The sequence below is a fragment of the Bombus terrestris genome, chromosome 6, assembly GCF_910591885.1.
Source record: "Bombus terrestris chromosome 6, iyBomTerr1.2, whole genome shotgun sequence".
NCBI classification, from domain to species: Eukaryota; Metazoa; Arthropoda; class Insecta; order Hymenoptera; family Apidae; genus Bombus; species Bombus terrestris.
In genome coordinates, this window is record NC_063274.1 from 1102204 (window position 1) to 1117822 (window position 15619).

Sequence of the window (15619 nt, forward strand, 5' to 3'; positions counted from 1 at the left end):
ACAGCTAAGCGTATCTATTTGTTTGTTTTAAATGAATTTGTGCAAACGAAATTCAGCGCGTTCGAAAGCACGTAGAAGTTGCACCAGCTGTACGAGTATTAAATTAACCGACCTAAACAGATTTGCTCGTTTCGAGCAATTTTCTTTCATTTTTTACAAGTGTATCACAGTTAGGTGCGCGCGCGCCTCGACACAAGATCCAACGAAAACTAATATTTCTCGTACCGGTAAAAACAAGTTTTATCGGATTACGAACAATTCAAAATACGTATAACGCGGAGCCGGATCGAACGGAAATAAAAGTAACGGGCGATAGAAAGAAATCCGATACCCGAAAGTACCTAGAGAATGCCGTTGATTCTTTCTTTGGGCATTTACCTTCGATAAAGGACAAAACCGCTGATGGTTTTTTGACAGACGCGGCTACAATTGAGCCTGTATTTCGACAGAAAGATATTTTCAAACGTACGCAAAGAATTAGATGTTTTCGCTTTAGTGAAAACAGTAGGGGGTTGTACTCTCGACTCGTATACCTGACAAGCAGAGTTGTTTAATCGAAATCTGGAAACTCGAACACAGTAGTCGATACTAAACGATTCGAAAAGCTGGTTCGTGCATTCGCGAGGAAACCGGAATACATATACCGTCTCGTTGACTTGTCCCGGCCACTATCCTCGGAAACTTTCACCCGCAGTCTCGGTTTGTGACAACTTGCTTCTCTCTACGTTACCCTATAGATGGTAGTTTGCTAACCTTTCACCAAGCTTTCGAGAACATTGGAATAGAGGCGTTTGGTAATTCTCGAGCTAGGAGGATGCATCCGGGGATTCGTGTTGATCTCGATCAACCAAACCGAGAGGTCCTCCATCACGACGAAATCGGCCCCATATAGCTCGAAACTACATCGTCGTCTGTCCATGTGCTCCTGGGAGGCCAGCATCGTCAGAACTATGGCTTCCGACATTTTCGTATAAATCTTGTCGTAATAGGGTTCGCCGTCGAGCCCCGTTTGCCTGACAATTATGACCTTTGCGTTAGCCACTGAATATCTCTACCGATGAAAATTAACAGATATCTTTTCCAAAAGATACAGCAAACTTATCGATTATGTTCTACGCTAGATCGCTGCAAATTCCAAAATCTTTCGAACAACGATAGCGAGAAAGTAAAAAAATAATGTAAGTAAGCAAAGTATTATGCTCGTGGAAATAATGGCGAAAGGAACGACAGACGGGCAGAGACGATTACCCGAGAAGAAAATACACAGATTCTGAGCATATTTGGGCGACGTTTGATCAAACCTATCGATCTCGCAGTCATCAAACGCTATCGACCGTAACGAACGGATAACCGAAACTGCTCCTCGCAACGAATAGACCGGTCGAGAGATTACTTTAAATATTCGTTCAGCTTCTCGCAGTCCCATCCTTGATCGCGAATCGATTTTACGACTTCCTCCGAATTTCCACGTTTCCTCCGTCTCCTCCTCTCCTCGTCGTATTTCTCCTGAATGGCGGTATTGCAGATATGAATCGCTTCGTGATAAGTTGAGAAAGTGTAGGGTTTCGAGCTGAATCGTAAGAGTCCTTCCCTGGAAAAGGATAGAAAAGGATCGAGAAAATTCTTTGATGGAATCTCCATCGAGAAGATTCTTTCGGAATAATTTTCAAGGTTCTTTTCTCTAACAAAATCCCTTTCCCAGATTTCTCCGTAGACCTATAACGTACGTATAACGTATTGCGTGTTCTTTTATTTGCGCACACGAGATTCACGGATAGCTATGCGAGCATACGTTTCACGAGATGGAAAATTATTTTCCGATGGCTCGATTAAAACATGTGATACAAACTTCGCTACAAATATCGTTTAGACGTTCGAAATACAGCGGAACTGTAAAATCGGAAATTTAGTTACTTGAACACCCATATTGTCATGGGAAATGTATTTGTAACCAAATACCACTGCCTTATGTCGAATTTCGTATCGTGAATCAATAACGGACGTTCTGAAATTAAGAGGAAAAAGATGAGAACGCGAAAAGGTATAAAATTTAAACGATTAACCGTTTTACCTACCGATGTACTTCTGAACAATGAAGTAATCCTTTGGTCTGCTTTTTATCTTTCGAAATATATCCTTTAAACTGTGAGATATGCTGATTCCCGTACCGCAACAAAGTTCGCTCGGTTTTAATATCCATATATTTCTCATTCCGTTTAATTCGTATTGCGGATCTATCTCTTTCAATCTTGCCAGTATCGGATTCGTCGCCTCTAGATATTTCTAAACGATGTAATGGAAAATTCGCGGTAGCGAGATTCAAAATTTGTTGCATCGAATCGAGATTGCCAGCGTTTTTAATTTAAAAGCAAGAAATCGCTCGGAAACGGATCGTCTATTCTTTAAGATGGTACTACGTAAGCGAAAGCAAAGAAGAGAAAAGAAAAGAAAAGAAAAGAAAAGGAAAGAAAAGAAAAGAGAAGAGAAGAGAAGAGAAGAGAAGAAAAGAAAAGAAAAGTACACGAGTATCGTACTTGTAGCTGATCTCGACTTTTTTCCGAGGTGGTCTCGATTCCAGCTCCCTCGTGTACGGCTGCGGTATAATCGTCCAAAAAGGAATTCCATTCCTCTTCGGAAAACTCGGTCACAAAGTCTTTGTCTATGTTTTGGTGGATTTCACGGGCGATAAATTCCTCGCAGCGTTTTATGGCAAACTCCAGTCGACTCATTAGAATCGGCCGATGTCCCGACTCCGAGAAACCCTGGCCATCCTGCATTCTTCCGACGAACCATTTCAGCAGACCAGCGGCGGCGGTCAAACGAAAATCATCGAGAAAGGCTTTCGGCTCTCTGCTCAGGTTGTAACTTCGAGGGAATAATACCGACGACACGTCCTTCTCGTACAGCCAGTGAGCTTCCTCCAACAAACGAGCCATTCCTAGCTACATTATTTCGTGATCGTCAATATTTCGTCTAGTTCGCAGCGAACTAAAGTTCGATCGAGCTTAATTAATATATTTCGCATCTTGTACGATGTATCGAAGATTCTCGCGTATCTAATTATCCATGTTAACCTTGGAAGTGTAGACGAAAGGTTTTTGATATCTGTTGAGAATGATATTGTTACTCAAGCCACGATGCCAATCGACAAAGTCGTTCCGACAGTCCCATATAAAGTCTGGCGATTTGTGACGTAATAAAGCGAAAATTACCGCCTTCTCGTTTAAAGTACCGTCCGGTTGGGTCAAATCGCCCAACGATCTTGCTTCTAAGCTGGCTACGCTGCCTAAAAGTCGAAGAAAGGATTTCAGACGAAAATGAAAGTTCGTTTAGTTTTTAGTAAAAACTTTGTGACTAGTTCAATTTTGACGATATTACTCGGATCAGAAAGATGATAGCTGTTTATAATAGACACTTTGTCAGAGTTTATGTGGCCAATTTTTAATTAAAGGAAGTAGAATGTAAAGAAAAGGATTTGATTAAGAAAGGCAAGGAAACTAACCATAAGGTACAGCTCTTGTTTTTGTAGCTTCGTATTTCTGTACCCAACCCCTTTTCTCCAGAGCTTCTTTCAATTTCGGTAACTCACCGCGTATCAGGAATATTTTGTGCCTCTGAAACACGGTAGCACGTGCTTCAAAGTATCTTAAAACTACTGTAATACGCGAATTTCTATCTAAGACTATTCGGATCTGGATAATCTATCGAATAGTTATAACGAATATGTATATGTTCGTTTATTAACGTTCGAACGTTATCGGACAATCCGATAACATCCGATCGGAATTTCAAAATCTTGAAACATTTTCCTTGCAAACGGATCTGATGCCTACCTTAATAGCTCTGTCGACTTTCGCTTTAATTTTCTGATAACGCTCTTTCCTCGTCCAGTGAGTCTTACAGCAATCGTCGTCCTTGAGCACGATACTCCTGTAGTTGTTGATGGTGTCGGTATCGTGCTTGTCAAAGATCTGCCGAGGACAACAAGAACACGCGTCCATGTAGGATTTCGGGAACGCACCGCAGTCAAGTTGTGGCAGGCTGTTAACAGCATTGATCTCATTGTCGTCCGTGTCCGGAAGTGGCCATTTTGAGTTCATTTTCGTCCAGTCCACTCGATTGTACGGATTCACTGGACTTTCCTTCTTTTCCAGACAGAGCAAAGAAGTTAATTTGCAGTAGGAGTGGCTCGCTTTATCCTCGTTCGTGGAATCCGTAGTCGCTAAATCTTTCGCGGTCCTAATGTCCCTTGACCGGTGAAACGTTCTAATTTATTACACGATATCTACTGAATTTTATACCTTCTTCTATCCAGTGATCGATTTAATCATCGTGTTCGACTTTGATTAACCGGATCACCTAACTTGGTCGTTCGTTAAACATAGAGACATCGAAAACTTTTACGCTTCTCGGAACGAGATACGTACCTTAAATCAGGCGGCAAATCCATAGTTTCGTCGCGAATCGAGACAGCTATTTTAGGTCAATTCCTAGATAAATCGCAAAAGTGGCGTTAATTGGGGAAACTAAATAAATTATCTAGTTGAAGTAAACGCTAGAAATATTCGGCGTGTACAGAAAGAAAAATCGACTCGAGAAGAACGTTTAGGAACAATGCAAATATTCGTCGATGGGCGTACACTTTGAACGCTAAAGCGAATGAAACGAGAAAGGCTAAATCGATCAATCTGCTTGTTTAACCCGGCCGCCTTATTGTCTGGCAAGCTTAATCGCCTAAGTAATTAACCTCTCATGCAACCAACTTTGGAGAAACCGGTTTTTGCCCTTATTAAAGGGCCATATTAATTTAACACTAACATTATGTATCCTTCTTTCGACTAGTGAAGTAAATTCATGACTAAATTATTACGAAGAAGTTGCGTCGTTATCTTTCCAGAATTTTGTGCCAATTTATATTACAATACTTGTTTCAATCGAATTAGAAGATAATAAATAACGAAACCAATCGATATTTAATAACGCGCGGTCACCGAAATATATTCTTCGCATACTACACAAATGTCGTTATAATTTTCATACGTGTAACAACTGTTATGAAAATAACGATGTAATTTACGACACAAAGGTAAATTTATAGATTTATGGATTTAATAATACATAATACTGTTTAGTATTTTATGTTATATCACACTCTGTTTCCCTCCCTTTGTCGCGTATTATCGATAAATTATCGATATCGACTATAATTTTAAATTAACGTACATCATATATCACGTATCATGTACAAGGCTGATACAAGTATATCCGATATAAAGGTATTTGATAGTCGAGGCTTGTTTACACTGCAAAGGGAAAGTAAATGAAATATAATGGAACGTTGCGTTTGCATACTATGCGATTAATATACTTATAGAAAACGACCATTTTCTTTCATTCTTATGTAAACGTTGCAAGTATATGAAATTTGTCTATTTTTTTTTTTTTTTTTTTTTGGTAACTTTTATCATGTTACATGTACGATGTACACGCGCTATACTTGCCATATTTATTCTCGTTTGCCGTAATTGCGACGAAAAATTTCGAAATTATAAACTTCATTTCATCGTTTAAAAACCGACATCTATGTTCTTTCTATAGTAAAAATACTTTGCGATACTTCGTGGAAATTTTCTGCTCGTACACTGCGTGAGTTTGTGTAGTGAACGTTTTGACAAAGTTTTATGGATCCGCGATATTTCATTAAACGTTTCCTCATTGATGTTTTATGTATCGTGATATCTTGACTTTGAACTGGAGAAATTTTTGCGATAGATCTCAACGTAAAGTAAAACTCTAAAATTTATTTCACGGTTCTCCTATTCCGAACGGTTTGGTTTCTGCTATCTATGGATTTCTGTTGATGTGTCAAATGTCAGACATGTTGCATTTATCCGATCTTCTACTTTTTCTCCATTTTCCCAACGACTATGTACACAATGTTAATTGCTAGCTAACAGTCGTTATATCGTTTGTTTGCAATTTTTTAACCAGTAACTCTATGAATCGCGGTATAAAGGCAAAAATCTGAAAAAAAGCAGAAAATTGTATGATGCATAGCAGGCACAAAATTTGCATTAAACGTAAAATATGCTCTTGTGTAAATACGTATGTATGTTTATTTCTAGGGGCATGAAACATATATGTAGAAAAAAAAACGATATCTGTGAATACCAATTTCCTCGATACACTGAAATATTTTGTACATCGATATCGTTCATGACTGCAACGAAATTCAGTGTATTAGTACTGTCAACGCTACGTTCCATATGTTTAGCGAAACTCGCATGTACTCTTTCATCGTATTGGTGCATTATTTAAAACAACGTATCTTTTTACAAATAATCCATTTGTCAGCGTAATTTCATGCCGTTCGAATATTTTACTTCACACGCGATACGCCAAAGTATCCGAAAAAAATAATACCAATAGTTGGTCGCGTTGGCGCGTGTCTAAATTACTAGTATTCGATAAAAGATTAATAAAGGTATTTCTGAATTTATTGGTGGAACATGAAAAGTCTTTTTACATGCTATGTATTTATCTTGATCGAGCATCGGTACATTCGATTGGTAAGTGCTCGTAAATTCCACGCATCTATCTAACATTTCACTGTGGTCCTATTAAAATTCAGTTGAATTCACACTACCGAACAATTTCATCCGCGATATATCGCATCATACGGCTGAACATTCCTGTCATGGGCAATTTAAAACGTTAAAATACCTCCACCTTTGAGCTCGTATTTGCCACTAGTATTAAAAATATTATCCACACACATACACACACACACACACACATATACATATTATAGAAGATTATAGAATTATGATACAATTATTTGAAGAATTCTGATGAAACGACCGATTTTAATATTATTAATTTCGATCATAATATGGTAACCAAAAATTCTGTTGCTCGCGCGTATCTGGTAGACTACGCGAGACATTGTTCGCCACGAATATTTGAATTCCGGTCAAACTCTCACAGCGAACTTGTGCATTGCGCAACTAGAAACACTACGTGACAAACTTAAGAATTAAAAACAGTCACTTTTAGCGAATCGTCGAGAAATTTTATTTTTGCAAGATATTGGGATGGCAACTTTTATTACCTCTTTCGATCTTTGGATAATCATATGTTGGAAAAATAATTTATAAACGATACGACTATAAATAAGAAGGCGTGTCAATTTTTCGAAGATAAAAATTCTGAATTCTAGAAAGGTAATATTTTTTAATTACCTTCCCATCGTCCTTCCCATAGTGAAAGAGTAACTCGATCTAAAGGTGAATATTTTAACGAATAAAATTACTTTATTATACATTTCGCACTCCGAAAAACGACAGAACTTTCTTCGTTACCATAAAATCTACATCTTTATTTTATCTTTTCACCCTTCTCCATCTCTCAATAAATAAAATCATTATTTCGAATTAATCTATAATTTTAAGTTTTAGAAATAAATAATATTCAATATAATTATCATCCTTGCACGTCGTTTTAATATAATCCGTATAATATGCCACTGCGTCTAGACGAAAGCAAACTTGTTCGAAACACGCAAGCAACCGATTTGCGAGTATATGTGTACATATCTATGATAAAAAATGAAATTTTGTTTGTTCGAAATGCACGTTGCCAGGATATACATATAAGTGAACACGCATATAATGAGGTATAGACATCCGACAATGATATTTGGAAATCCGTTACGTTTGGCTATAAATGACTGTCTGGTAGCCAAGAGGGTGGAAATCGTGCCAGCGAAACGTGCTTTCGATTCGACTTGCTGCACGAGCGAACGAGTTAACTAGCTAAGTAACCGCGCCCACTGCACTCTCTAATCACCAAAGGCACCAGGAATGCTTTTAAACTTTCCATCCACAATTACGTCCTTATTCGCATAGAAACCTCTATTAGACCTTCCATTATTCTAATTATGGAAGACCGGTCTGAAATATATTGATTAAAGTTAAGAAGGTTAAGTGGTCAGGATCAAGAATTGCACCGACTGTTTCTTGTTCGCTCCTCCCGTTACTTCCTCTTGTTATTTCAATGTTTATCGAAGGCATCGCGTTTACTAGCGTCGTAAGTAACGCATATCATTTTGTTATTTTCTGTCTCTTACGTCGACGATTGAATTATTCCGATCATTCATTCTCGTTGTCTTACCCTATTATTACGGAAAGTTCAGATTTATCACGCCGGGACGATGGAAATTTTTCGAAATAATCTATTATAGAAGCTTGCGATCGTCTTCGTGACATAATAGCAACGCTCTTAAGCGATATAGATACCACAAAACTTCAAAAACGTCAAACCACGTAGATGAAAAATCCTTTTGACATAATACGCGACGATATACGAGAAATACAATCAACTTTCTGATCCGATGAAGTTATTCCGCATGACCAATGGTTTTCGAACCAAAGAACGAATAGAATTCTATTCGAAATAACATCTATGATTTTGAAAAGATAATGCGTCTCTGATCGATAAGCTATTTTCCGAAGTAGAGCGATCTACGAATACTTTCATATAAATGAAAACCCTGTACGTATATATTCTATCTTTGAGTCAAGTTATACGTATAATTTCGCATTGTATATATGTAATATCGTGGACAAAAAGGCCTAAGATATCGATCGAACCATAAACAATGTCGCGAGTACCGAGGCGTCGTCGGGCCCATCAATGTGTCGTTGGTCCTTCGATGGAATAGTTTCGTAGAAAAAGCCTACGTGACCCTGGCCACGGGTGTTTGCGGAACACATGCGTGATGGGGCGAAAAAAGACAAAGGGATGCTAGAGGCAGTGTTATAGTTGAGAAGTCAGAGAGAGAGTGAGTGCAGAAGCCGGAGAGTGCGAGTGGAGGAGCCGAAGAGTATGAATCGGGAAGTTGAGAGCCGAGTGTGATAATAAGACGTACGACAGTATTGTAATCAGTTCGTTGTATTGAATATTACTTGTTAAGCCAAAACATCGTTACTTGTCCTTACTCTAAAGATCCATTTAGTTACCACGTATATTTATTTCATCTGTTATAAAGTTTCTTAGCAATTATGTACTCCTGAAGAAGAAACGAGCCACAAAGTTTACTTAAAAGTTTACTTTATAAACTAGTTTTGGTTTTCCATGGTTGGAACTTAAAGCGGTCTAACTACTTATCGTATAGTATAGCGTGTAAACGATAAACAGCGGCTCATGGAGCGACTCGCGCGAACCACAAGAATTCGTCGAGTCGATGCAATTAACATTTACGAGAAAAAGCAACGCGACATACCGTACCTCGGAAAATCGCTTGTCTGCCGGCGGATTCTCACGATGCGACGCAACTTGCGAAATAAGAATTTTCTACAGCACATTGCACAGCACGAAAATAGACTCGCTAAACAGTTACGTAAATCTTATTACAAGATTCAATCTTGTTTCAAAACGCTACAGTACTTTCGTATTTGTATTCTGATGTCTGTAGATCTTGCACGATGCATTTTCAACGAAGAAACAAGTTACAAAGTTTGTCGGTTAAGCTTGTGGCGCTGGTATAGCTGTTGCAGCTTCGTTTCTTTGCGTTTCACCTCAAACTTTCTCTCCTTTCTCTCTCTTCTCTATTCTTCTTTTCTCTCTTCTTTTTTTTCTCCTCGTTTCTTTTGTCATCGAAATGTGACCATCATTCTGGGAAAACACTCGTTCGCGATATCTTCGCTGAAAAATTATCACATTACAGCATTCATAACGGCATTAACGGTGTCAGAGAAAGTACATCTTTGAAATTTGGAGATCGTAACCTGTATCGCTCGATCATTGTATCGAAGGACGTTATACAGCCGCTATAAAAATCAGACCGAACTCCAAAGATAAACAACCAGTATGTACTTAGTTTGTGACTAAAAATTCTGCCGCTAAAAAAAATGTTGGAAAGAGAATAGTAGACTAGAATTTCTTTCGACAAAGTTGTTTTGTATCGTAAACCATTGGTAATGTAAAAAGTTGAGATTCGTACGAATACCGATATTCGAATGACACGAGCGACGATGACAGTATAAGAAGAAGCTTTATACCGTTACTAGCCTGTGTAATGGAATTATTGGATCGTTCTATAATCTATTTGAGGGAAATATACCATCGTTCGATAGAGAAGTCCACTAATCGCGATTGAATGGTAGGTTTTTCGTGCGCGTATCGCTGTTTAACAAGCAAACTGGATAGAGGTAATTTACAAACCGATTAATAAGCACAAGCATTTCGAAATTTGTAGCCATATCAATACGAAGAATACCGTGATATTCCGTATTTTGATTTCCAATTGCAAACATTTTAGAGACGCATCCAACGAGAACTGCCGCTCTTTACACGATCACTTGTATGATTTTCTAAATTTTCCTTTTTTGTCTTTATTTTCCACGTATATCAACGTTATATCGAACGATATAATATATTGCATTATTAAATTACGGTCAAATCAGTTATTTATACTATGTCCATTACATATATATTTTCTCTATATATACATACGTATATTTTTATGTAGAATTTTGCATATGCGAACAACGTGTCATATACGTATGTACCTTTACCTAGAGACCTACTCTGTACATATTTTTCAAAGGGAAACATAGTGTATTACAGATTGCAGCACCGAAGAGTACGCGTATTCGCATCAAATGTTATATCGCTAAAGGGGCCTTTGTACAATTTAAAGCAAAGTCATGTATTACATAGTAGATATTTCTTTGAGAACTATTTCTCTCCGGGAACTGCTCTACTTTGCCTTCCGTTGCTCTACTTCCGCCTAACATGAACGAATTCAAACTCTGCCGGTAAAGTTTCTATCTTCTACCATACTTGTATCGTTTCGGGTACCAATACTTTTCTCTTATTTCACGCGCCTACTTCCAGTCCGTGTAATTTTCACATTCTTTCCAAAAGAGACAACGTTTTTTTGTTTCCTTTTTGCAATTTATCGTAATTTATCGTTTAAAATATATTGCTTCAATATCGTCAAGGGACAACATCGAGTATGTAACTTACAAAGATGGTTTAATCGCACGAATACCGGACGGTGATGCTGTAGATATGATTACATGTAATATCCGATGAAACTGCAACGGTCTACGATTAAAATACTATCTCGAAATCCGGTTATCGATCGGAAACAACCTCAGAGGGTATGAGCAGGTGATCAAAGCCGAAGCCTGTAATCTCGTTTCCTTCTACAGTCATAGAGCGATATGTAGTTCTTGGATAAATTTCCCAAAATTTGTCCGACTCGATAAAGTTTCGGCATTGAGAAGTTTACATTGCAGTCACGTACTTGAAACACGTGATCAGTTCATTGCTGTCGTGATAAAAAGATGGTGATAAATTCCGGCATCAACGTCCATACTTGAAAACTTTAAGGGTTTAGTAAAGTTTTCTGTTGCCTTCTAAAGTTATTCCCATTTCCATCGTGGTTTTAAAACATTTGGTCGAATAAACGTCGACTAGATTTTTTTTAAAAGACGTCAGCGTTGTTTAAAACATCTCGACGCAAAGCGCCTTAATTATTCACCGTTAGGCCGGTTACGCGTTCGATGCTTTTTATATTCTTCAACTTCACCGGGACCAAGTTTATAAACCAACTCGTACGTCGGACTCGATAATTTCTTTGGAAAAACGCTTCGTACATTTTAGTTGCTTGTTTTATATTTACAATGTTTTTCTATTAGCTTAAAAGCGCAGAAGATACCACTTCGTTTCCTCGAGTTGAAATGTTTAAACCCCGGATAGGACTTTAAGAAATAAGAGGTGTTTATACGATGAAAAAAGTACGGTTAATTATTTTCCCTTTTCTTTTTTTTTTCAGCAAAAACGTTCCTTTCGTGTTCCCGACAGAACCATTTCCTTTCCTATCCAGAGTCGTTTCTTGCTCGAAGTGGCTAATTACGTGAGAAAAACATACTCTCCGCCTACTTGTCTCTTCGTTTCTCTTTCTCTGCCACGAAAGTAAGCAGTACTTTGTAATGATCCCATTTTAAGAACCGAGAAAACAAACGAGTCGGCAATTATTCTTGCAATTGTACCTTTTGCATTTCGCTTCGGATTGCCGGTGTCACGTGTTTCAGGCACAAATAACTCTCCTCCTCGTTGAAATGGCTTCTCACGAGATTTCCCCCGTTATTCTTGCAGACGACAAAAAGATACAAACAACTCTGACCCGCGTCTGTATTCCGCGTCCTGTACTCTATAAACGAAACGTAATCATTCCTGTTATTAGTACCGTTTTCAGTGAAAGTATTTAAGCAAAGCGTGCTCAGTTTTTTCCAGCTACTACGAAATACTTTGTTCCACCATAGCTGACGATTCATTTCCAAGGTATATTTCAATTTTCACGAAATTTTTATTCTGTCCGATATTATTTATTTACGCTCGAAGAAACAAATCGATAAAATTACCGATAAAATCGAAGATGCATCGACGATTCTTCTGTATCTAACAGAGACCCCTGATCGATTCGGATTATTCGTCCTAAATGTTTCGGCCATTTTCTTAATATATCGGGCGCGCGTGGAGTTTTCACAAGGTTTTCACAGACTGACGTTCCACAAGAAGAATGTAAAATTTTCCACAAAAAATTGGGACGGTCGTAAGCTCGTCTGCATCTATCGAGACGTTACTCGCATTGAGAGCATTGACGTATCTGATAGTAGACATATACACATGTACGTGTGAGTACAACCTTTCTGTAGATAAACGACCTCGTGGTAGTCCACTCTACGCAGTAGCAATGCTCATACTAAGATCGTGTAACGAACGCGTGAACGAACATCCGACAGAACTAAAGTAAATATTTCGATCATTGTAGCGCAACAACTTGGTGAACTTTCCAGGAGTAACCGTCTGATAAATTAATATTATCGGAATAATTAGATTTCAAATAATACAACACCCCGTTAAAACGAACAAACCGATGATGGATCAACAATTAAAATCTTGTTTTAGTCACGTTGCTATTGCGACGTCTAAACTAGAGTAGAACAAATGTAAATTAGATACAATATAAAATATAAAATATAAATTGAGAATACGGCTCGCTACCGACGATTCGTGAAGTTATCGTGCTTGTGCTCGGATAAGTTCCATCGTACGTATTATTACTTCATAAAGGAGTCTGGCCCAAAATTAGTCATCGTAAGAAAGAGACCGAGGTAAGAAATCGCAATATTTCGTTTATTGGCTGGTACTTGCTTGTTTTCTTGTTCTCTTTTTCGTTCTTTTGTCTTTCTATATTTCGTATAAAGTTTATCCATTAACTTGATAAGGAATATCACGATAACCAATATCGCTACGATACTAACGTAAGTATGTACACACTGTCGTAAATTACTATATTTTCATAAATATCTTCTCTATTCTCACGCTAGTAGAGACGGATTTATTTATAAAAACGAATCTACGTTGTGATAATCGCTCGTGGCTTATTATACGAACGATTCTAACTTTGAACGAACGTAGTCGAAAATTTAAGTTGGAGGATAGACAAAATCTTATTCAGTGGAAGGCTATTATCCGGTTATTACCAAAGAAACTTCTGTTCTTAATCGCCAATTAATGGTTCCGACTAAATTCGCAAGAATTTGTTTCCGTGGAAACTATAAGGAAGAAAAATACATTTGCAGTAAACGATGTGAAAAATCAGTAGGTATCTATATGTACATAGTGCGTGCAAACGACGACACGGTCGCATCTCCGTTTTCAAGTGTGACATATTACATGCCCGCTGGCCGTGACATCGGACTTGATAAGTGTATTCCGCGCTAAAAAGAGCATCCGTAGTTCAATAACCTATGAACGAGAAAAAGAGACATTTAGTATACTTAGATGCGTGATCTATCGACCATGAGCCTCTAAGCATCGACGAGCTGAATACTCCATTCTCTTTCATCGCCTTAACCCATTTCCCTTGATCTATTAGCTTTCTTCGAAAATACCTTCTTAGTAATGGACTTCGTGACATGGAACGCAGCATCGCGCATCGTTTCTCCATTCCGCATGGAACGTTTTTGGTTAACTATTGGATTACGACGATTCAATTCACGAATCAGCGATTTCTTTCCTTTTTCGTTTCGTTACGTTCGATGATAATTGTACCAATTGCTATGCATTTCTTATCGATGATAAAACTGTACTCGTTTAAAACTTCCACTTTTGGAAAAGAGCGTGGAAAAGAACGTTTATCGTCACGCGATTTCAATGTATGAAATACGCTTGTTCGTAACTTTAGCCGATGCTTGAAGCAAATATTATGTAGTCGGGCAATCACTTACATATATATATATTTTATTTTTATTTACGTTTATATATATATATATAAACAAACATCCACGTATTCGAGTAAACACCGGAAAGATAGATTTACGTCATCTTATAAGTCAGATCTATGAAGAAGGCTTAGAAGGAAATATAGTTATCCTATCACGTCAGTTTCTGATAAATCAATCGGTCTGATAAATCAATCGGTGAAATGCTGTAAAAGCATTTGCAAATAGGCATCCGCTTTAAACATTGATCGCTGAGTCGCTATAAAGTATAAAACATTTACAAGTACGAATGTTTAACTATGGCCATATCGTTGTTTTTGATTATGATTTCCATCGGATTGTTAAGCTTGTTATCGTAATAATTAGTTAGATAGTTTACAGCGATCCCTTCTGATTTTCTAACTCAGACATTGAAAATACATCCAAAAATAACAAAATTGCACGTTACAACAGCGAATAATTTCTCGATTCGATGCAAGTGTTTTATATCGACGAACGAAGTTTAAATTTATCGATCGGAGTTTGAAATTGAAAAAGCTGTATGTCAAATGTAAATGTTTGCTTAATAGATTGGCTACGAATTTTTTAGTCTCGCTCTTACCATGCGTTAGTTGTATTATTTTCGGGACCTCGTATCAATGCATTTCGCTTTGAGCAATAAGATAAGTTGAACAAGATAAACGTTGGAAATAAATTTCAACAAACTCTGTAAATTCATTTTGAACTCTTCTAGTTTCCTGTCATGTCACAAAGATAAATTATTTTTCTCATCTAAACTTCGAGTTTTAACATTTACCGTATCACCTGTTACCGTAACTTAACCGTTGAACTACGTATTTGTAACTGTTTGAAGTTCTCTTCCACATCTCTAATACTTCTATACTACGATACAAACAAAGTTTTCCCTTTTCTCCTCACAAATACGTTTACAGAACGTTAGGCATCGGAACTTTTCGCAAACGTTATTGAATCGTTTAATTTGGTCGATATATATCGATACATGTTCTTAACAAATTAAAGCTGGCGAGTAAAGCAACTGCGAGTTAAGGCGATGCAACGCCTCGATTACAATTCGAGGTAAACTTCCGTTGGAATAGAGCAACGTCGTTCGCTTAAGTCCATGATAAATTTCATCAAAGGACTTATCGCGGCAAACTAAAGGATTCTCGATAAACTCTTTTCTTTGCGACTATTAAGAAACTCGCGAAACACGAAAAAGACATAACCAACTTTCCTCTTGATGGCTTTATTCGGATATTTTCCATTGTAGCAAACTTACGAACAATCAGTTGTAATTACTTCTCGTTTCCGAGTGCGGA

The 15619-nt window shown here is 37.7% G+C and overlaps 2 protein-coding genes across 6 annotated transcripts in view; one reads left to right on the plus strand and one right to left on the minus strand.

Moving 5' to 3' along the window:
- The window catches only part of LOC100650509 (tubulin glycylase 3A), a 33572-nt gene that overhangs the window by 1673 nt on the left and 16280 nt on the right, over window positions 1-15619 (minus strand). The window contains exons 2-10 of one of the 4 annotated variants that reach the window (XM_048406382.1): window positions 4428-4490; window positions 3834-4145; window positions 3503-3614; window positions 3075-3286; window positions 2535-2942; window positions 2076-2283; window positions 1915-2005; window positions 1394-1591; window positions 754-1013 (exon numbers count right to left, since the gene is read on the minus strand). In XM_048406382.1, coding sequence (XP_048262339.1) covers window positions 754-1013; window positions 1394-1591; window positions 1915-2005; window positions 2076-2283; window positions 2535-2942; window positions 3075-3286; window positions 3503-3614; window positions 3834-4100 — 1756 coding nt within the window. In that variant the 5' untranslated portion in view covers window positions 4101-4145; window positions 4428-4490. Of the gene's footprint in view, window positions 1-753; window positions 1014-1393; window positions 1592-1914; window positions 2006-2075; window positions 2284-2534; window positions 2943-3074; window positions 3287-3502; window positions 3615-3833; window positions 4267-4427; window positions 4491-15619 lie in introns of all 4 variants that reach the window. The other 3 variants (XM_048406381.1, XM_020867980.2, XM_048406383.1) reach the window with 3 other exon arrangements.
- The window catches only part of LOC100643512 (lysosomal acid glucosylceramidase), a 35474-nt gene continuing 32607 nt past the window's right edge, over window positions 12753-15619 (plus strand). For both annotated transcript variants that reach the window (XM_012319371.3, XM_012319372.3), the window contains exon 1: window positions 12753-13187. The gene's annotated coding sequence lies outside the window, so the exon portion shown is untranslated. The remainder of the gene's footprint in view (window positions 13188-15619) is intronic.